We start from the raw sequence: 23480 nt of genomic DNA on the forward strand, positions 1-23480 counted from the left end.
AAAACGAAGACTGCTGACACCTTTCCCCTACAGTTTCAGTAGAGATCTGAGGTAAGGACCAAGATTCTAAAAAAAAAAAAAAGGGGGGGGGGGGGCGGCGCGCAAGATTCTGTACTTGTGACAAGGTTCCAACTGATATTGATGCTACTAGTCCAGTTTTTGAGAACCAATATATTAGACAGAGTCTCGTAGTCCCTCAAGGGGTGTATGTCTCAGAATTTCTAGGCCAAAAATTCTGGGTAGGGCTGCTTAATGCTTATAGATGAAACCAAGGATTATTGAAAAATCTTTATTAATTACCATTTATAAAAATATAAAGACTATAATAAAGTACATTTAATATATACAGTAACTATATCATATTAATGATATGTATACTTATAAAATATAAAATATATTTTATATAAATTTTATATATTTTATATTTATAAAATTTATATATTATAAATTGTTGCTTGGGTGTGTGTATATAAATAACATTATATAATTAAATGAATTATAATTTATATGTTATATATTATTTATTTTTATATATTGTATATTTAAAATTATATATAAAATATAAATGTATATTTACAAATACTTTATAAATACTTTAATTTTACAAATATAAAGATATATTCAAGGTGCCAAGTTAACTCCTTTTCTATCATGCCTTAATATCGAGGTTAATCAAATCCACTGGAAATAAAGTTCTCGAAAATCTAGAATATAGGTAAAACTCCCAGGATGCCCGACCATCTCTCCTCTCATTTCCTACAAATCCTTATACCCAAGACATATCAAACAATTTACATCCTATGGTATAACTAAAACAGCAAGCTTTGCAATCAAACACACATGTGTTTTGATCCCAGTCATGCTATTTACTGGCATCGACTAATGGTGCCAGATAGGAGTTAAGATTTGGTATTTGTTCAATAATTTGACTAAAAGCACAAGTATATGCCTATTCACTGTACCATTCCTGTTTTTATCTATTTATGGAGCATTCTCTATTCCAATCTCCAATGTAGACATATGTACCCACTTCCTATTGAATTCTTCATTCTTCAATGGTGAAATTCTTGATAATCTCTCTTTTTTTTAAAGATTTATTTATTTATTCATTCAGAGAGAGCGAGAGAGGCAGAGACAGGCAGAGGGAGAAGCAGGCTCCATGCAGGAAGCCCGACGTGGGACTCGATCCCGGGTCTCCAGGATCACACCCCGGGCTGCAGGCGGCGCTAAACCGTTGCGCCACCAGGGCTGCCCAATCTCTTTTTTTTTTTGATGTATCTTTAGACAGTGTTGATCACTCCAGTTTGTGTGCCTCTAATCAATTTTTACAGGATTTTTAAATCAACTTTATTAAGTCATAATTTACATACAACATAATGTTCCCAAAGTAAGTGTAAGTTTGATGAATTCTGACATGTTTATATACCCACGTAAAAACCACTAACCAAAATTTAGAGCCTGTCAATCACTCAAAGGATTGTTACACCTGTTCCCTCTCAATCTCCACTGCCCAACCTCAAGCAACAAATGCTAAGCTTTCTGTCAACATAGATCACAACCATAATCTCCAGATTTTCACGTAAATGAATTTATATAATTTACAGGGTCTATCGTCTTTTGTTCAGCATATTAAGGTTTAATTTACATACAATCAAATGAATCTATTTAAAGTGCTCAATTTAATGACTTCTGATAGCTACATACACCCAAGCAACAACCACTACCATGGAGACACAAAACATTTCTATCACTTCCAGTCTATCACTTCCAGAAGGTTCCCCAGCCATCCATCCCTCCACACATGTATATACACTGCTCTATTTGGCATCTTTGATTTAGCAAAATTTAAGATTTATCCATGTTGTTGTGCCTATCAAAAATTAATTCCTTTGCACTGCTGAGTATTTATAGTATAAATATAGAAATATTACATTTTGCTTATCCATTCATCTGCTGATGGCTATCTGGGCTGTTCTAGTTAGGGCCTACTGTGAAGAAACATGGCATGAGTATTAGTGTTTAAGTCTTGTGAGCAGATGTTTTATTCTCTCTTTATAAATAATTAGGATTTGAATAGGTGAGTAGTAAGTTATGTATATGTCTAACGTATGAAGAGCCAAACCGTCTATCAAAGTGCTTACACCACTATAAAATATGCTAGCAATACTTTAGAATTCTAGTTACTCTCTATCCTCATCAGCCCTTGGAAGTGCCAGAATCTTAAATTATATTGATTCTAATGAGTATGTATCTCATTATAGTTTTTTTTTTTTAAGATTTTTTATTTATTTATTCATAGAGACACAGAGAGAGAATGAGAGGCAGAGACACAGGCAGAGGTAGAAGCAGGCTCCATGCAGAGAGCCTGAAGTGGGACTCGATCCAGGGTCTCCAGAATCACGCCCTGGGCTGCAGGCGGCACTAAACCGCTGCGCCACCGGGGCTGCCCCTCATTATAGTTTTAATTTGAATTTCTATGATGACTATTTTAAGCTATTCTGTGTGTCCTCATTGGCCATTTCTTTGTCTTTTATTTATTTTTTTAAAGATTTTATTTATTCATGAGAGACACAGAGAGAAAGAGGCAGAGACACAGGAAGAGGAAGAAGCAGGCTCCCTGTGGGCAAACCAAAGCGGAACTTGATCCCAAGACCCTGGAATCACGCCCTGAGCCAAAGGTAGATGCTCAATTACTGATCCACCCAGACGTCTCTCTTTAAGTGCCTTTTAAATATTTAGCCTGTTTTTTAATTTTTTGGCTGTGTTATTGAGCTGTACAGTTCCTTTTTCTGATGTATTATAAGTATTTTTCCCAATCTATGGACTTACCTTTTTTCTTAATCTTTCAAAAATAAGTGTTTAATTTTGGTAAAGTCCAATTTATCAACTTTTTTTTTCTTTATGGGTCAAGTTTTGTTCATCATGTCAAAAAGCCCTTACTTTTTTCTTCCCCAAAATTGTGAAAACATTCTATGTTTTCTTATAATTTTTTTTTTTTTAAGAGAGAACTAGGGGGTGGTGGCAGGGAGAGGGGCAGAGGGAAAGATCTTAGAGCCAATGCAGGGCTCAGTCTCACAACCCTGAGATCATGTCTTGAGCCAAAAGAGTTGGATGCTTAACCTACTGAGCCACCCGGGCACCCCTCTTATATAAGTTTTAGAACTTAAGAGATTCTATTTAAGTCTAAGATGGATTTCAAGTTAATTTTTGTAAATGGTATAAGGACGTAGATCAATTTTTTATATGGGCATGCAATTCTAGTAGGTATGCATTTCTTGCAAAGATTATTCTATCTCCCCACTGAACTGCTCTATCACCTTCATGAAAACCTTACTATGTAACCATGCATCTATTTCAGGATTCTATTCTCTTCCACTGATTTACAATTCCATCTAGGCTAATACTACAATGACTGGTTTTCTCTAGCTTTTTAGTAAATTTTGAAATCAGGTAATGTAAGTCCTCCAATTTCATCTTTTTCAAAGTTGTTATAAAGCCATCCTTTGTCTTTCCATAAAAACTTATTAGCTTGTCAGTTTCTGAAAGGGAAAAACCTATTAGAATTTTAATTTGGGGGGCAGCCCAGGTGGCTCGGCGGTTTAGTGCCGCCTTCAGCCCAGGCTGTGTTCCTGGAGGCCCGGGAATGAGTCCTGCGTCTGGCTCCCTGCATGGAGCCTGCTTCTGCCTGTGCCTCTCTCTCTCTCATGAGCAAATAAATAAAATCTTAAAAAAAAAAAAAAAAGAATTTTAATTTGGGGATGCCTGGGTGGCTCAACGGTTGAGTGTCTGCCTTTGGGTCAGGGTCGGGGATCGAGTCCCACATCGGACACCCTGTATGGAGCCTGCTTCTCCCTCTGCTTATGTCTCTGCATTCCTATCTCTCCCTGCGTCTCATGAATAAATGAATAAATCTTAAAAAAAAAAGAATTTTAATTTGAATCTACAAAATTGTAAACTGACATCTAAACATTACTGAATCTTCCAAACTATTAACACGATTCCTCCATTTCTTAAGGTACACTCACTTAATGACTCTCAGCAAAGTTTTATAATTTTCAGTGTTCAAAACTTTCAAATATTTTGTAAAATATATTCCTAAAGAGTTTGTGTTGAGAGAGGACTTATAATGGTAATTTAAAGTTTTTGTATAATTGTTTCCTTTAAAAATTTATTTGAGAGACATAGAAAAAGCATGAGTGGTGGGGAGGGAGTAAGGGAGAAGCAGACTCCCCACTGAACAGGAGCCTGATATAGGGCTGCATCCCAGGACTGTGGGATCATGACTTGATGAAGGCAGACCACATAACCAACTAGACCAACCCAGTTGCCTCTTCAGTTTCATTTCTAAAAGAAAATGAAACTAAATTTTAATACTGAAAAAATAAAAAATAAAAAAAAAATAAAAAAAAATTTTAATACTGACCTTGTAACTACATTTACCTATCATTTTCAACAGGTTTTTTGTTTAAAATTCCTTAGGATATCTTATATACACGATCATATGATCTAAAAGTACAGATGGCTTTATTTTGTCCTTGTAATTTATATGCCATATATCTTTTTTCTGGCTACAAACTCCAGAAAAAACACTGAATTAAAGTGGTGAGAGCAGGGCACCTGGGTGGCTCACAGTTGGTTAAGCATCTGCCTTCAGCTCAGGTCATGATCCAAGGGTCCTGGGATCGAGCCCCAAGTTGAGCTCCCTGCTAGATGGAGAATCTACTTCTCCCTTTCCCCTTTCCCTTTTTGTTCATACTCCCTCCCTCTCTCAAATAAATAAAATCGTTTTAAAAATAATAAAAATAAAGTGGTCAGAGTAAATAATCTTGCCTTGTTCCCAAAGAGGGAAAGAATTTAATCATTCACCATCATATATGATGTTAGGTAGGCTTTTTATACATACCCTTTATCAAGTAGAGGAAATTCCCCTTTCCTCCTGTAGTATGCTAAATTTTTATCACAAATGGATACTGAACTTTGTTAAATGCTTTTCTGCATCCATAGACACATTGATTTTTTCCCCTTTAGTCAAATATGGTAAATTATACTGGTTTATTTCTGAATGTTAAAAGAACCTTGTATTTTTTTTTAACTTTTATTTATTTTTTTTAATTTTTATTTATTTATTTTTTTTTTTTAATTTTTATTTATTTATGATAGTCACAGAGAGAGAGAGAGAGACAGACAGACATAGGCAGAGGGAGAAGCAGGCTCCACGCACCAAGAGCCCGACGTGGGATTTGATCCAGGGTCTCCAGGATCGCGCCCTGGGCCAAAGGCAGGCGCTAAACCGCTGCGCCACCCAGGGATCCCAATTTTTATTTATTTATGATAGTCACAGAGAGAGAGAGAGAGAGAAAGAGAGAGGCAGAGGGAGAAGCCCGATGTGGGATTCGATCCCGGGTCTCCAGGATCGCACCCTGGGCCAAAGACAGGCGCCAAACCGCTGCGCCACCCAGGGATCCCCAAGAACCTTGTATTTGAAATAAACCCTAATTATACACACTGTATGATCATTTTTATTGATCACTAGATCCTATTTTTTAAGATGATATTAAGGATTACTGCATCTACATTCATGAGGGTCATGCATCTCTAGTTCTTTTTTTGTGTAGTATCATTTGATTTTGACATCAGGATAATGCTAGACTAAAAAAAAAGAGTTGGGAAGTATTCCCTCTTTATTTTTAAGATTTTATTTTATTTCTTAAGATTTTATTTATACATGAGAAACACGGAGAGAGAGAGGCAGATACAGAGGCAGAGGGAGAAGTAGGCTCCATGCAAGGAGCCTGATGTGGGACTTGATTCTGGGACCACGGGATCATGTCCTGAGCCAAAGGCAGACGTTCAACCACTGAGCCACTCAGGTATCCCACCTCCTTTATTTTCTGAGCTTGTGTATAATTGGCATAATTTTTTCCTTATATCTTTGATAAACCCAATGATGTCATCTGGACCTGTAGATTTCTCATTACAAAGGCTTTAAATTATGAACTGCCCAACATTGTTAATATAGGGCTCCCAACAGTCTTCTGTTTCTCTGTGAATCCTTTTTGATAATTTGCATTTTTTTCCAAAAAATTTATCCATTTCATCTAAATTGCATAGCTTGGGGTGGCTGGGTGGCTCAGTGGTTGAGCATCTGCCTTAGGCCCAGGGCGTGATCCTGGGGTCCCGGTATCAAGTCCCACATCAGGCTCCCTGCATGGAGCCTGCTTCTCCCTCTGCACCTATGTCTCTGCCTCTCTGTCATGAATAAATAAATAAAATATTTTTAAAAATATATCCTTAAAAATAAATAAATAGGGCAGCCTGGGTGGCTCAGCGGTTTAGCGCCGACTTCAGCCCAGGGCATGATCCTGGAGACCTGGGATCAAGTCCCACGTCAGATCCCCTGCAGGGAGCCTGCTTCTCCCTCTGCCTGTGTCTCTGCCCACCCCCCCCCCCGCCCCCCTCTCTCTCTCTCTCTCATGAATAAGTAAATAAAAAAACCTTTAAAAATAAATAAATAAATAATAGATAAAACTTATTGGTAAACTTGTCCATATTTCTTTATTAACTTTAACATCTGTAGAATCTGCAGTGATATATGCACTTTCAGTCCTACCAGATATGTGGCTCTTCTTTAAAAAAAAAAAAAAAAAAAAATTTCAGCTAGAGTTATAAAATATAGTGTTTTTGCTCCCAAACACAACCACATTTTGGTTTCACAGATTTTTTTTTAAATCTTTTTAAAGATTTTATTTATTCATGACAGACACAGATTGAGAGAGAGAGGCAGAGACACAGGCAGAGGGAGAAGCAGGCTCCATGCAGGGAGTCTGACATGGGACTCGATCCCGGGTCTCCAGGATCACACCGCGGACTGAAGGCAGTGCTAAACCGCTGGGCCACTGGAGCTGCCCTGTTTCACAGATTTTTTTAAATTTGTTTTGTTTTTTACTGACCCCACTCTTAATTTTGGGGGTTTAACTTGCTCTCTGTTTCTACCCTCTTAGGGTTAAAGTCTGGATGTTTGCTTTAAAACTTTATTCTTCTCTAATAACAATAAATTTCTCTATAAATACAGCTTTAGCTTCATTCCTTGATACCTTGCCAAAGCTTCAGGATGACATTTTACAGACCTAAGGTTGTATCTATGTCATTTCCCACAAAGACATAGATAGGAAAAAAAAAAAAAAAAAGAGTAGCTAAAAGAACACCATGAAAAGGAAAATGTAGTAACACTTGCCTTAAAGTGTAATGCATACTTTACCCATGAAAATTAAACATCATAGATTTTAAAGCTCTAAAGGGTTGCCCAGGTGACAGTCAGTTAAAGTGCCAACTCTTGGTTCCAGCTCAGGTCACTATCTCAGAGTCCTGGGAAGGAGCCCTGCATCAGGCTCCAACCTCAGCATGCAGTATACTTAAGATTCTCTCTTCATCTCCCTCTGTACTTCCCACACCCCTAAAATAAAGCTTCAAAAAACAATTTTTAAGCTCTAACATTAAATTCTTCCAGTCTTTGGGGTGCCTGGATGGCTCAGTGGTTGGGTGTCTGCCTTCAGCTCAGGTCATGATCCCTGGATCCTGGGATCAAGTCCTGCATCGGATTCCCTGCAGGGAGCCTGTTTCTCTCTCTGCCTGTATCTGCCTCTCTGTGTCTTTCATGAGTAAATAAAAAAATCTTAAATAAATAAATAAATAAATAAATAAATAAATAAATAAATAAATAAATAAAATCTAACTTTCAAATAAGGTATTCCCAGAAGAAATGTTCTGAAAACTTAATAAAGAAATCTAAGACTAGACAATCCCCAAAACATTAAATGGGAGAGGAAGAGAAGAAAAGTATAGGAAAAGGAGGGGGAGGAGGGAAATGGAAATTTCTCAATGTATCTTCAACTTTACTTTCTAGGCTCCTCTCATCCCTGGCTACTCAACGGAATCACCCTTCAGATACTTTAAAATGAGGTGCTCAGGTTCTGTGTAACCTGAACTGACCAGAATAGAATCTTTGGAGAGAAAGGACCAGGTATCTACATTTTTAAAAAGCTCACCTATGGCCAGCCAGCAACAAGCAGGCTACTATGGGGGTTTAAAAAAAAAAGAAAGGAAGGAAGGAAAAAGAAAAGAAAAGGAAAAAAAAAAAAAAGAGGGACGCCTGGGTGGCTCAGCGGTAGAGCGTCTGCCTTTGGCTCAGGGCATGATCCTGGAGTCCCAGGATCGAGTCCCGCATCGGGCTCCCTGCATGAAGTCTGCTTCTCCCCCTCTGTGTCTCTGCCTCTGTCTCTCATGAATAAATAAAATATTAAAAAAAAAAAAAAGATGATGAAAAAAATACCTTAATCTGCTGTCTTCGTAGCATGGCAAGTTCTCTCATGTCTCTGAATGGCTGTAGTAAATACTGATATAGTTCAGTTGTGGCTTCTGCAAGGCTGCTATAGGCTTCATCCTCCATCTGATACAAGTCCAGAAGCTCAACCATGCTTTCTGTATTCTTGTGCTTATCCAGGAGCTGTGGAAGGAGAAAGTTTTATTGCAAAGTATCTGATTATAATAGCCTATACTACTTGATTTAAACTCCCTCCCTTAACCTCTTAGGACCCTGAAACACTGAAACACAGAAGGAACAAAAAGCATTGAATGGGGATTCCTGGGTGGCGCAGCAGGTTTGGCGCCTGCCTTTGGCCCAGGGCGCGATCCTGGAGACCCAGGGTCGAATCCCACGTCAGGCTCGCTGCATGGAGGCTGCTTCTCCCTCTGCCTCTCTCTCTCTCTCTCTCTCTCTCTCTCTCTCTGGGTGACTATCATAAATAAATAAAAATTAAAAAAAAAAAAAAGCATTGAATGTTTTTCATCACTTGTCTCCATACTGATGTGTCTTACTACCCAAGACCTGCCTGAATCATCCTTTTCAAACTGCTCTCATATTATTCCTATTCTGTGTATTTTCTGGGACTCCGTACTATCTACCTGCCTAGACTTAAGCCCTTAAAAATGTTTTCCCACTTATCTGGTAGAAAAAAAAATTCATAGCTAATATACAAAATAATTATCAACTCTTCCCAATATTATTTTACTAATTTTCCCAAATCTTCTCGCCACTCTGCTCTTCCTCCCAATTTGGAACATTCCCACATTAACTTTCTTTTTTTTTTTTTTTTTTAAATTTTAAATTCTCATGTTAATTAATAATTGCTTATTTTCCCATCAATTTAAGGTCTTTTATTTTATGATAGTCACAGAGAGAGAGAGAGAGAGAGAGGCAGAGACACAGGCAGAGGGAGAAGCAGGCTCCATGAACCGGGAGCCCGACGTGGGATTCGATCCCGGGTCTCCAGGATCGTGCCCTGGGCCAAAGGCAGGCGCCAAACCGCAGCGCCACCCAGGGATCCCCCACATTAACTTTCAACTCATGCCTATTACATCCCTCAAAATCTAGGTTAATAAAAACTGTACTAAAAAGTTTAAGACTGGGACGCCTGGATGGCTCAGTGGTTGAGCATCTGCCTTTGGCTCAGGGCCTGATCCCAGGGTTCTGGGATCGAGTCCTGCATCGGGCCTCCTGCATGGAGCTTCTCCCTCTGCCTATGTCTCTGTCTCTCTTCTCTGTGTGTGTCTCTCATGAATAAATAAATAAAATCTTTAAAAAGTTTAAGACTGAGTATAATAGATTTTTATAACTCTTACTTGCATTCCTTGGTACGTGTATATGCATGTGCACACATGCCTTCCTTCACTCCTCAACAAACATGAACATTACAGAAACAGACACTCTCTTCAGGAAGCTTACAGTATAGTGAATAAACAGAAACTAAGTAAATTTTTAAAAATTACAAACTGTGATATTATAAAGATTATTTTTTAAAGTTTTAAAAGGAATAAAAATACAGTGAAACAATGAATACCATGAGAAAGAATGAGAGGGCAATAATGGCACACTGTGTGACCTGGAGAGAATAGGCAATCCTTTTCTAAGAATCCCAGGAAGCTTACGCTACAATTTTAAAAGACTTTGAAAAAAACCATGTAGGCAAGACAATATTTTATGTATTTACTCTTGGTGCCTATTTACCTGGTGACGGTTTCATCTTCTCAAAGGCACAAAATTTCTTTCCATTGCATACCTAAAGTTTTCACTACTATTTTCCTCTCCAGCTTTTTGCTTTAGTAACCTTATTGCGCTATACATTTATACTCAATTTAGAATTCAAGTTCTCGGGATCCCTGGGTGGCGCAGCGGTTTGGCGCCTGCCTTTGGCCTAGGGCGCGATCCTGGAGACCCAGGATCGATTCCCACATCGGGCTCCCGGTGCATGGAGCCTGCTTCTCCCTCTGCCTGTGTCTCTGCCTCTCCTTCTCTCTCTGTGACTATCATAAATAAATAAAAATTAAAAAAAAAAAAAAAAAAAAAGAATTCAAGTTCTCTTCCTGCCCAGGTTCTTAGCACTAAATGTACCAGCAACTACATGTTAGTGTCTGCCTAGTATATCATTAACAATCATGATGAATCAGATAATCTACCTTAAAGTGCTTTTATGACAAAAAAAAAGTACCATATAAATGTTATTGTTTTAAGGCTATTGTAATTCCAACTTTCACTGCTAATATGAAGAATTGCCACTATCCAGTATCAGCTGAATAGTTTCTTAGACCAACTCTCTCACCAATAGTGCCTATAAAACGCTGAGCAAAATATTACAAAACTACCTGAAGGCACTAAAGTGACTAGAAGTAAATAAAAACTGGAGAACATCAATACTTAGAAGATAGTAAGACCCTGAGTGAATTTTTACTCATGGCATTTTGCCTGAGGGCAAGCCCCAGTGGCTACCAGAGGAAAGAAGTTTGTATAAAACAAAACTACAGTCTTGGTGCTTGAAGAATCAGAGGGCAGAGTTTAAGGCAACCATAGCACACAGAAAAGGGTGGTCGTGGGAGGAATGCTGAAAAGGAGAAAGCCAAAGGAGGAAACCCCAAATTGGTATATAAACTCTCCTCAAGGAGTGCCTGGGTGACTCAGTTTAAGTGTCTGCCTTCGGCTCAGGCCAAGATTCCAGGATCTGAGAATCAAGCTCCATCTGCGGGCTTCTTGTTCACTGCCTCTCTTCTGTCCCTCATGCTCTCTCAAAAATCATTAAAAAAATACACTCTATTCATATTTCAAGATGATGACTGGAACTATGTATACATAGCATAGGCTATGGGCATAGCAGGTAAGGATATAAATGTAATATTTTAGCCACTGCTCTGTGTAAGAAGAGTAGTAGAGTTTGCAGCTGAACCAATTAAATTAACTATCTGCTGAAACAAACCTGTTTAAAAAAACAAAAAAATTCTCTGGGGGAATATAACACAACAGAGGTTCTCTGTTGTGTACCATTTATAATGTCCAGAATACAATCCAAATTTAGCAGACCTATAAAGAAATCGGAAAACAATGCTCAAAAGGCAATTAAATGGAGACCAAATTTAATATGAAATACTGTTGATTTAGCACAGATTTTAAAGCAATTATTATAAAAAGCTAATGGACACGATTTGCTCATGCAGAATAAACAAAATCTCAAAGGAGAAATAATTTTTTTAAAGATTTTACTTGAGTGAGTGAGTGAGCACAAGCAAAGGGGCTGGAGGACAAAGGAAGCAGAATACCTACTGAGCACAGAGCCGTAGGAGGGGCTTGATCCCAGGACCCTGAGGTCATCATGACTTGAGCCGAAGTCAGATACTTAACTGAGCCACCCAGGTTCCCCCAAGGATATCATAGGACTAAAAAAGACTAAAAAATACAGTGTCTAAAATAGGCCCAGAGCAGACACACCAAGAGGTTAAAAGATTAAAAAGTAATCAGGGGATCCCTGGGTGGCGCAGCGGTTTGGCGCCTGCCTTTGGCCCAGGGCGCGATCCTGGAGACCCCGGATCGAATCCCACATCAGGCTCCCGGTGCATGGAGCCTGCTTCTCCCTCTGCCTATGTCTCTGCCTCTCTCTCTTTCTCTCTCTGTGACTATCATAAATAAATAAAAATTAAAAAAAAAAAAGGTAATCATAAGTCTATGATTAGCACTTCTTATTCCCCTAATTCCTTACTGTTTCATCAGTGGGGCTCCTGTACAAAAGGAGAATGAAACAGAAAAAAACATGTCTTAGGATTTTAAGAAGTAACCAGGGAAACCCAAAACACCACAGGAGACAAAACCAAAGACAGGAAATTTTAGCCTCTGACACCTAGAGCGATTGCCTGGAGTAACAGAGTCTAGCCTCCTCTAGACAGATAAACAAAACCTCACTCTAAAGGCATATTTATCTCCGCTCCTTTTACCTAGTACCATCATGTCCAGTTTTCAAAAATAATTACAGGGCATATTAAAAGCAAATTTAGAAGAGATAGAGCAAGCATCAGAACCATACTCAGGTATAATAAGCATGGATATGAGAATTATCAGACTGGAAACTTTAAACTATGATTAGTATGCTAGGCAATCTTGGGGTGCTTGGGTGCCTCAAGAAGGTTGAGCAACTGACTCTTGGTTTTGGCTCAGGTCATGATCTCATGGTTAATGGCATCAAGCTCCATACTCAGTAAGTTCTCTCCCTCTGCCTGTCCCCCCACTTGCATACACTCTCTCTAAAATACGTAATTTTTTTTCTAAAATACATAAATTTTTAAAAAATATATGCTACGGAATCTAATAGAAAAAGTAGACAACATACAAGAACAAATGTATATAACATAAGCAGAAAGTTGGAAATAATAAGAATTAAAAGGAAATGCTATAAATCAAAACCACTAAAATGCAAAAATGCCTTTAATGGTCTTATTAGAATGGACACATCAACAAAACACAAGAAACCAATGACCTTGCAGAAATGTCAGTAGAAAATGTTTTTTGCATTATAGTTTTGGCAAACAAAATTTTGAAAGAATAGAACATTCAAGCATGGAACAATTACCTATAAAAGAGTAAGGCCAGATTTATATCAGACTTCTCTTGAGAAACCATGCCAAGAGACAAGTCAAGTGAAATGAGAGTTCGGGGGTCCCTGGATAGCTCAGTCAGAAAGCATACCACCATTGATCTTGAAGTTGTGTGTTCAATTCCCACACTGTGCAGAGATAGTAAAAAAAATAAATAAGCCTTAAAAAAAAAAGTTAAAAAAAAAATCCATATACCTAGAATTCTGTATTCAGTGAAATCAACTTCAAAATTGAAGGAGAAACAAAGACTTCCTCAGGTAAACAAACTGAGGGAACCGATCTTGCAAGAAATGTTAAAAGGTATTTGTCAGAAAGAATGAAAATTATACAGGTCAGAAATTTGGATCTATATAAATAAAGACAGGAAATTAATAAAAGTAACTAACATCTTTTCCTATTGTTATTCTTATCTAATAGGTAATAGTTTGCTCAAAGTAATAATCACAATATATCCAGTGATTACACCTTACAGATTAATAAAATAAATGACAGCAAGGTTAAAAGGGACAGGAAGGAAGTACTGGGAATACCTTTTTATAAGGTACTACATACATGTGAAATAGAACAGTATCATTTGAAAGAAAGCTTGGTTAGTACTGCATATGTGTTACAGAAAATTCAAATACAACCACTAAAAACTTATAAGATTTCATTTATTTATTTGAGAGAGAGAGAAAGAGATAGGGAAAGAGAAAGCATGAGCAGGGGGAGAGGGAGAAGCAGACTCCTGGCTGAGCCCCGAGCCTGATGTGGGGCTCAATCCCTCAACCCTGAGATAATGACCTAAGCCAAACGCAGATGTTCAATCAACTGAGCCACCTAGGCACCCCTTAAAAGTTTTTAAAGTATCACAAATATGGTAATTGAGGATCTACTAATTGAGGAAAAAAAAAAAAAACAGAAATAATAAATGCTCAATTATTACCAGAAGGCCGAAAGAGTGGAAGACAAAAAAAAAGGACAAAAACAAGGCAACCAACAGAAAACAGTAACAGATATGATAGGTATTACTCCAACTTTATCAATAATCACTTTAAACATCAATGGTTGAAATAACACCAATTAGAAGAGACTGTCCAGGTGAACATAAAAACAATATCCAACTGTATGCTGTCTAAAAGAAACTCACTTTAAATAAAGACACCGATGGGTTAAAGTGATAAAGACATAACAATGCTAACACTAATCAAAAGAAATCTGCAGGAGCTATATTGCTTTCAAACAAAGCAGACTTCAGAGCAAGGAAAATTATAAGAGAAAATTACACGAGTTAATTCCAAAACATAATAATTATGTGTATATCCAAAAACGGAACATCCCAAAACACCCAGAAAGAAATGGATACAACTACAAGGAGAAAAACATTAGTCAACTATAACAGTTGAAAACATCGAGATCCCTTATCAGTAATGGACAGATCCAAAAGACAGGAAATCAATAAGGATATAGCTTAATTCGACAGCACCATCAATCACCTGGACATAATTTACATCTATCAACTACTTCATCCAACTACAGCAAAATACATAATCTTCTTAAGTTCACATGGAAGATTCACCAAGACAGGTGAATTAAATTAAAATTTAAAACACAAAAAGTTTAAAAGAACAGAACTCACACAAAGTATGCTCTCAGACTACAATGGAATTAAACTAGAAATCAGTAACAAAATTGCTGGAAATCCCCCAAATACTTGGGAGATTAAGCTACATAATTTTAAATAATGCATGGGGCAAAGAAAAAGAAATTTTAAAGTATTTTCAACTAAATGAAAACACAACTTCTCAAAATTTTTGGACTGCAGTAAAAGTGCTCAGAAGAAAATTTGTAGCATGTTACAAAAGTCTAAAGTTAATAATCTAAACTGTCATCTTAGAAAAGAGCAAATTAAATTCAAAGACTGCAGAGAAAAAAGGAAATTTAGAGTATAAATCAGTGAAATTGATAAAAATCAATAGAGAAACATCAATGGAACAAAAAACTCTGGTTCTTTGAAAATATCAATGAAATTGATAAATCTCTATATCAAGGTTAACAAAGAAAAAGAAGATACAAATTACTAATATTGGTAATGAAAAAGGAACATCACTACTAATGCCATGGACATTAAGAATATTAGGAACAGGGATCCCTGGGTGGCACAGTGGTTTAGCGCCTGCCTTTGGCCCAGGGTGCGATCCTGGAGACCTGGGATCGAATCCCACGTCGGGCTCCCGGTGCATGGAGCCTGCTTCTCCCTCTGCCTATGTCTCTGCCTCTCTCTCTCTCTCTCTCTCTCTCTCTCTCTGTGTGACTATCATAAATAAATAAAAATTAAAGAAAAAAAAAGAATATTAAGAACATCTCTGTGCACGCGAATTTAAAAACCTAGATCAAATGGATGAATTCCTTAAAAGATAACACTCTAATAAAACATAATAGATAATCTGAACAGGCCTTTATTCAAGAAACTTAAATAACCTTGCAAAATAGAAAACACCTTGCAAAATAGAAAACACCAAGCCCAGATGGACTTACTGTGGTGAAGTTTATCAACAATTTAAGGAAGAAATTTTGCCAATTTTCTATAATTTCTCAAGAAAAAAAAAAAAAGAGGGAATACTTTCCTTATTCTAAGAGGCCCAGCATTTGCCTAATACCAAAAACAGACAAGAAAACTACAGATCAACATCTATCTCTCATGAACATAGACGCAAAAATCCTCAACAAAATATTATGAAGTACATCCAACATTATATAAAAATTATATACTATGACCAAATGTGATTTTTTCCAGTTATGCAAGACTGATTCAATGTTTAAAAAAAAAAAAATCAAATGTAATCCATCACATCACAGTCTAAAGAAGAAAAATCATATGGTATCAATAGATTCAGGAAAAGCATCTGACAAAACCCAACACCATTCATGAAAAAAAAACTATCAGCATATTAGGATATAGGGAAATTTTCTCAATTTGATAAACAAAAAAACTAGAGCTAACATCATATTTGTGATAAATTAGATGCTTTCCCATAAGGTAAGGGATGAGGCAAGGATGTCGCCTCTTCTCATTCCTATTTTACATCATATTGTAAGGCTTAGCAAATGCAATAAGAAATAAAAGGTATACAGATTGGGAAGAAACAGAACTGTCAAAAAAAAAAAAAGAAACAGAACTGTCTTTATACAGATGACATCACTGTGTAGAAAATCCACAGGAATGGACAAAAATAAAGCTCTCCAAATAGAACTATCAGCACACAAAAATCAAAATACTTAGGTATAAGTCAATGTACAAGATCCATAAGAGGAAAATTACACAATTCCAATGAAAGACATCAGAGATCTAAACAAATAAAGAAATATTCCATATATATAGATTGGAAGACTTACTGTCAAGATGTCAGTTCTTTTATGTTGATCTATACATTCAATGCAATGCAGGTTATTTTGTGGGTATCAATAAATCACTTGTAAAGTTTATATGGAAAGGCAAAAGACCCAGAACAGCCAACACAATATTGAAAAACAAAGTCAGGGAATTGACACTACCCAACTTCATTAGTCACTTTCTAGAAAGCTACAGACAGTAGTCAAGACAGTGGGATACTGATAAAGAATAGATCAACAGAATAGAGTCCAAACCCCACACAAATACAGTCCAGTAATCTTTTGACAAAGGAGCAAAGGCAATTCAATGAACAGTCTTTTCAACAAATGGCCATCTATATGAAAAAAAAAAAATCTAGACAGACCTTATACCTTTCACAAAAATTAACTCAAAATTGATCATGGACCCACATATAAATTGCAAAACTATAGAACTCTTAGAAAATAACATAAGAGAAAAACCTTGGTGAACTGCGGTTGACAGATATTTTAAACACCGCACCCAAAGCACAATCCGTGAAGAAAAAAATGGATAAGCTGGGCTTTGTTATAATTAACTCCTATAAGACACTCAAAAGAAAAGGCTACAGACAAAACATGTGCAAAATACATTTCTGACAAAAGACTGTTAACACTTAATATTTAAAAAAAAACTCAACATTAAGAAAACCCAATTTAAAAATGAGCAAAAATCTGAAGAGATCTCACCAATTAAGATATACTGATGCCAAGTAAACATATGAGGAAATATTCAACATCATACTGTCATCTGGGAAATATAAACTAGAACAATGAGATATACCACTACATTTGACAATACCAAATGCTGACAAGGAATCGGAATTCCTTCATTGCTGGTGGTAATGTATTCTTATGATCTGTTGTTCCACATATGCACATCAAGGATTATGTCTTCCTACAGAATTAACTCTTTTATTATTATATAATTATCTTTATCCTTGATAATTTCCATTGGTCCAAAGTCTGCTTTGTCTCAATATAGCTACTCCCAGCCTTCTTTCTAATTAGTCTTAGCATGGTATCTCTTTCTTATAAAACTAAATCTGTTCTCACCATACAATCCAGCAATCATGCTTGAGATTTACCCAAATAAGGTGAAAACCTAAATCCAAACAAATTCTGCACATGAATGTCATAGGAGCTTTATTACTAAATCCCAAAACTTGGAAACAGATGACCTCCAATAAGTAAATGGATAAACTGACTGTGGTACATCTGTACAACAGAATATTCATTCAGCACTTAAAAAAAAAAAAAAAAAGGCTGTCAATCCACAAAAAAAAGGAGGGGGGGGGAAGAACCTTAGCTGTAAATTCAGAGGTAAAAAGAAGCCAATCTGGAAAGGCTACTTATTGTAGGATTCCAATTCCATGACATTCTGTAAAAAGCAAAATATGGAGACATATTTTTTTTTAAAAATCATTAGCTGTCAGTGGTTTGGAGGGATGTAGCACACGCCAATGAATAAGAGCAACGTGATTTTTCGAGCAATGAAACTGTACTGTAGGATACTATAATGGTGGATATAGACATTCTCCATTTGTCTGTCAGAGAATTGCCCAATGACCCCTAATGTAAATTATGCCCTTTAATAATAGGGGAGAGTATGCATAGGAGGGGAGTAATGGGAACTCTATGTATTTTCTGTTCAATTTTTCTGTAAACCTAAAATTTATATAAAACAAAGTCTACTGAGGTGCCTGGGTGGTTCAGTTGATTAAGTGTCTGATTTTTTTTAAGATTTTATTTATTTATTCATGAGAGACACAGAGAGGCAGAGACACAGGCAAAGGGATAAGCAGGCTCCCTGCAGTGAGCCTGATGGGAGACTCCCAGAATCCTGGTATGACGCCCTCCCTGAGCCAAAGGCAGATGCTCAGAGTCACCTACATGCCCCATAAATGTCTGATTCTTGATCTCAGCTCAGGTCTTAATTGCAGGGTCCTGAGTTCAAGCCCAGCTCTGGCTCCACACTGGGCATCGAGCCTACTTAAAAAGTAATAAATACAGTCAATTTTTAAATGATGATATAAGCTTAAAGACAATTTTATATTTCATTGTTTATGTGCTTAAATTATGTTTAAAGTAAAACAAAATATTAAAAATAAATCCCAAATAACACTGATTTTTATCTCTGCTAAGCCCATTATTTTTTTTTAAAGATTTTATTTATTTATTCATGAGAGAGAGAGGGAGAGAGGGAGAGGGAGAGAGAGAGAGAGAGAGAGAGAGGCGCAAAGGGAGAAGCAGGCTCCATGCAGGGAGCCTGATGTGGGATTTGATCCCGGGACTCCAGGATTACTACCTGGGCGGAAGGCAAGCACCAAACTGCTAAGCCATCCAGGGATCCCCTAAGCACATTATTTTATTAAGGTGACCAGATCAATGTCTTTCTGCTTTGTTAACAAGTGGTTTTTGTTTGGTTTTGTTCGCTTAAGAGAAGTCAACTAGAACAAAAAAGAATCAACTCAAACATTGGTGATTTTAACAACTGATAAAATATAAATGAATTACAGATGTGGAAAGAAGCCAGGCCAAGAGAGGGATCTTGCTTTATACGGAAAGAGACATCATTAAAGGTATTTTGTTAATTTCCTTCAAAGACCTCTCTGGTTATAAGAAAACATCAGGGAATACATTCCAGAGTAAAAATCTTATCTGTGTTCTGAATGATGAAAAGGCATAAACTAGGTGAAGTGGGAAGGAAAGACTGGGTCAGACGGAGACCAAAAAATAAGGTTAAGTGAAGAACGTGTCTGTGTGTGTGTGTGTGGGGGGGGGGGGGGGGGGGGGCATGTAGTGAAAGACAATTCTGGAGACACTAAAAGACCCTACTGGCCCTGAGTTACAATAGCGGTGAAAAAAGATTGGAAGGGGCATCTGAGCACAGGCAGAGAGAGAAGAGTTCACAGACTCCTAGTGAGTCCATGAAAGTTGACTAAAGTTTAAACTGGGGGAGAAAAGAACAAAGATTCAAGAAATGCTCTAGAGGTAAAAATAAAACAGTACTTGGTAAAAGACTAGATTTTAGGACAGAGAGAATTAAGGATGGCTCCTAGGACTCTGGCACTAATTGAGACAAACAAGAAACGACTAGAGACAGGTTTTTAGTGACGAAGATTAACGGTTTCACAGGCACTGTCCAAATTGCTTTTTAGATACCCAAGAGCAGAGTCATGCAGGGAATGCACAATGTAAAAGATAAAACTTTAAGAAGCCTATAACTAGGGAAACAAAGCAACAGATATAAAAGTAAAATTCTGATTATAAAAGACAGTAAAATGTTAGAGAAAAGATGAATCAGAGTAGGCTAATGCAGTTGGAAAAGGTATTCTAAAGCTAGGATTGAACTGGTTCTTGAAGGATGGAAAGAGCTGGGTAGGTGAAGAAGAGCAGCCAGACTTGACAAATCACATAAATAAAAGTATCTTGGATGTGAAATCTGGGTGGACTAATGAGTAGCAGAGTGTCTCTCATGAATAAATAAATAAAATCCTTAAAAAAAAAAAAAAGGAAATTAAAAGTACTGCTCCAGTAAACAAATGATTAAATAAAATCCACACAAATGTTTTTAAAAAAGTGATAGAGCCTTATTGTTGATAAACAGTTAAGTTTTTAGTGGCCTGAACAGTTCAAACCCAGCCACAATCTTCTCTTAAGCCAGGGCCTAAAATCCAGAGCAAGGACCTAACTCTCTTCAATTCTATGAAGGCTGAAAGAGGTGAGGTAGCTACACAAGAGAAGTGTGAAGCTAGCCAAGGTTGGTTCATTAGGTTTAAGAAGGAAGACGTCTCCATAACATAAAAGTGCAAGGTGAAGAAGCAGAAAGTGCTAATGCAGAAACTACAGTAAGGTGCCCAGAAGATCCAACTCAATTCATGAAGGTGGCTACCCTAAAAAGCAGATTTTCAAGGCAGACCAACCACACCTTACATTGTTATAGTGGAAGAAGATGCCATCTAGGACTTTTCACAGGTAGATAGGAGAACTCTGGGTCTAGCTTCAAAGGATAGACAGGGCTAATGCAACTGGTGACCCTAAATTGAAGCCAATGCTCACTACTTACCATTCCTCAAATCCCAGGGTCCTTAAGAATTATGCTACATCTACTCTGTCTACACACTACAAATGTCAAAGCAAAGCCTGGATGACAGCACATCTATTTATAATAGTTTACTGAATATTTTATTATTTTTTAAAAGATTTTATTTATTTATTCATGAAAGACACACAGAGAGACAGAGACACAGGCAGAGGGAGAAGCAGGCTACATGCAGGGAGCCTGACGCGGGACTTGATCCCGGGTCTCCAGGATCATGCCCTGGACTGAAGGCGGCGCTAAACCGCTGAGCCACACAGGGATTACCAGTTTACGGAATATTTTAACCTGTTTTATCTACTGCTCAGAAAAAAAACATTTCAAAATATAACTGCAGGGCAGCCCTGGTGGCACAGTGGTTTAGCGCCGCCTGCAGCCTGGGGTGTGATCCTGGAGACCTGGGATAGAGTCCCACGTCGGGCTTCCTGCATGGAACCTGCTTCTCCCTCTCCCTCTCTCTCTCTCTCTGAATAAAATATATATATATAACTGCACCCTGACAATGTACCTAGTCACCCAAAAGCAATCATGGAAATTAACAGGGAGATAAATGTGGTTTTCACAGCTGCAGCCCACAGATCAAGAAGTAATTTTGACTTTCAAGTCTTATTCTTTAAAAACTACATTTCATAAGACTGTATCTGCCATGGATAGTGATTCCCCTGATGGATCTGGGCAAAGTCAACTGAAAACCTCTGGAAAGGATGCACCTTTCTAGACACTATTAACAACAATCAGGATTCATAGGAATCGATCAAAATACCAACATGCACAAGAGTTTGGAAGAAACTGATTCCAACTCTTATGAATGATTTTGAGGAGTTCAAGACTTCACTGGAGGAAGTAACAGCAGATGTAGTAGAAATAGTAAGAGAACTAGAATTAGAAGTGGAGCCTAAAGATGGGACTGAATTGCTGCAATGTCATGATAAAACTTGAATAGATGAGGAGGTGCTTCTTATGGATGCACAATTAAAGTGGTTTCTTGACACAGAATTTCCTCCTGGTGAAGATGTTGTGATGCTTGTTGAAATGACAACAAAAGATTTAGAGTATCACATAAACTTCATTGATAAAGTAGGGGAAGGGTTTGAGAGGACTGACTCCCAATTATGCAAGAAATCCTACTGTGAGTAAAATGCAATCAGCATCACATGCTACAGAAAAATTGTTCATGAAAGGAAGTGTCAACTGATGTAATAAACTTTGTTGTCTCATTTTTAAAAATTGCCACAGCTACTGCAACCTTCAGCAACCATCACCGTGATCAGTCAGCAGCCATCAACAATGACGCAAGACCCTTCATCTGCAAGACGATTATAATTAATTTAAAGCACAAAAAAATTTCCACTTTTCAACAATCAAGTATTTATTTAAAGATATATTTATTTATTTGGGGGAGGGGAGAGGGAGAGAGAATCTTAAGCAGACCCCACACTGCCTGCAGAGCCTGACAGGAGGCTGGATTTTGACTGAGATCAAGACCTGAACCAAAACCAGAGCCAGACAATTGACTGCGCCACCCAGGGCCCCTAAAGTCTTTTTTCCCCCTAAAGTCTTTTTAAATTAAGGTATATATACTGTATTTTTCTTTCTTAAGATGTAACACTATTGCACACTCAAACTACAGTATACTGGAAATAACACGCACTGGAAAACAAAAACATTCAGTAAACTTGCTTTATTTGTGACCTTTGCTTTATTGTGGTGTTTGGAATCGAACTCACAATATCTCTAAGGTATGCCCACATTTAAACTAAAATTGAGTCAAACTCCCATTTCTCACAGTTCAGTTCTCTATTAAAGTACTTTGGGGGGAGGGGGCATTTTTAGCTTTTCTAAGCAAAAAAACAAGTCAATCACAGAATGATCTTTTTTTTTTTTTTTTTTTTTTTTTTTTTAAGATTTCTTTCTTTATTCATGAGAGACACAGAGAGAGAGACAGCCAAAGACATAGGCAGAGGAAGAATCAGGCTCCTCGCAGAGAGCATGATGCAGGACTCAATCCTGGACTCCAGGATCATGACCTGAGCCAAAGGCAGCTTAATTGCTGAGCCACCGAGGTGTCCCAGAATGATCTTTATTAAAACAGGTGTAGAGTAACAGACAAAAACAAAATCATAAAAGTAGAAGACATAAGGGTTTTTGTTTGTTTTGCTTTAAATAATCTCATCATGGGGTACCTTTCCTTTTTAAAGCATGATGCAAAATCCAGAAACTATCAAAAAACTAATTTTGCTGCAAAGTTTTAAACTGGCTACAAAGGCATACAAAATAACATCAAGAAGCAAATTATAAAGGGAATAGTACTTTCAACACAGATAATTTCCACAAACAATTCAGGTGAAGAATGTAATGGGTTGAAAGAAATAACTCCTGAACAAATGGAAGGTTCACTCATAAAAGATTTGCAACATAAATTACAAACTAAAACTTTCCACAGATAAGACCAAAAAGGTTTGAAAATACAGTTTTGGGTTGAAATGGATATAGAAACAAAAGGCAACCTCCTTTTGTCTGAGAGCCAGTAAACTGGTATACCTCTACAGAAAACAAAATGTACATTCTCTTTAACCTAGAAATTCCTTTTATAGAAATTTATCCTACAGGTACACTTGCACTTGAGAGAAAGATACACTATTTTAACAGCAAAACATCAGGGGAGTGGGACACCTGAGTGACTTAGTGGTTGAGCGTCTGTCTTTGGCTCAGGGCATGATCCCAGGATCCAGGACTGGGTCCCACATTGGGCTCCCTGCATAGAGCCTGCTTCTCTCTCTGCCTGTCTATGCTTCTCTCTCATGAATAAATAAAATCTTTAAAACAAAACAAAAATCAGGGGAGAACAAGCAATGCACCAAAACAAATCCATTCAATAGAGTATTAGTTAATCATTAAAAGAAATGCAGCCCATTAAGAGAAAAAAAAAAAAAAAAACACAACACTAGAAATGTCTCCGGAAATAAGGGTAACAAAAGCAAAAATGAACTATTGGGACTTCATCAAGATAAAGCTTCTG

At 37.3% G+C, this 23480-nt stretch overlaps 1 protein-coding gene across 2 annotated transcripts in view; it reads right to left on the reverse strand.

The window, feature by feature from the left end:
* JMY (junction mediating and regulatory protein, p53 cofactor) overlaps positions 1-23480 on the reverse strand; it is a 105268-nt gene that overhangs the window by 59564 nt on the left and 22224 nt on the right. For both annotated transcript variants that reach the window (XR_003131947.3, XM_025437037.3), the window contains exon 2: positions 8330-8503. Coding sequence is in view for 1 of the 2 variants with exons in the window: in XM_025437037.3 (XP_025292822.3) it covers positions 8330-8503 (174 nt within the window). In the remaining variant the exon portion in view is untranslated. The remainder of the gene's footprint in view (positions 1-8329; positions 8504-23480) is intronic.

This window comes from Canis lupus, chromosome 3 (assembly GCF_003254725.2).
Source record: "Canis lupus dingo isolate Sandy chromosome 3, ASM325472v2, whole genome shotgun sequence".
NCBI lineage: Eukaryota > Metazoa > Chordata > Mammalia > Carnivora > Canidae > Canis > Canis lupus.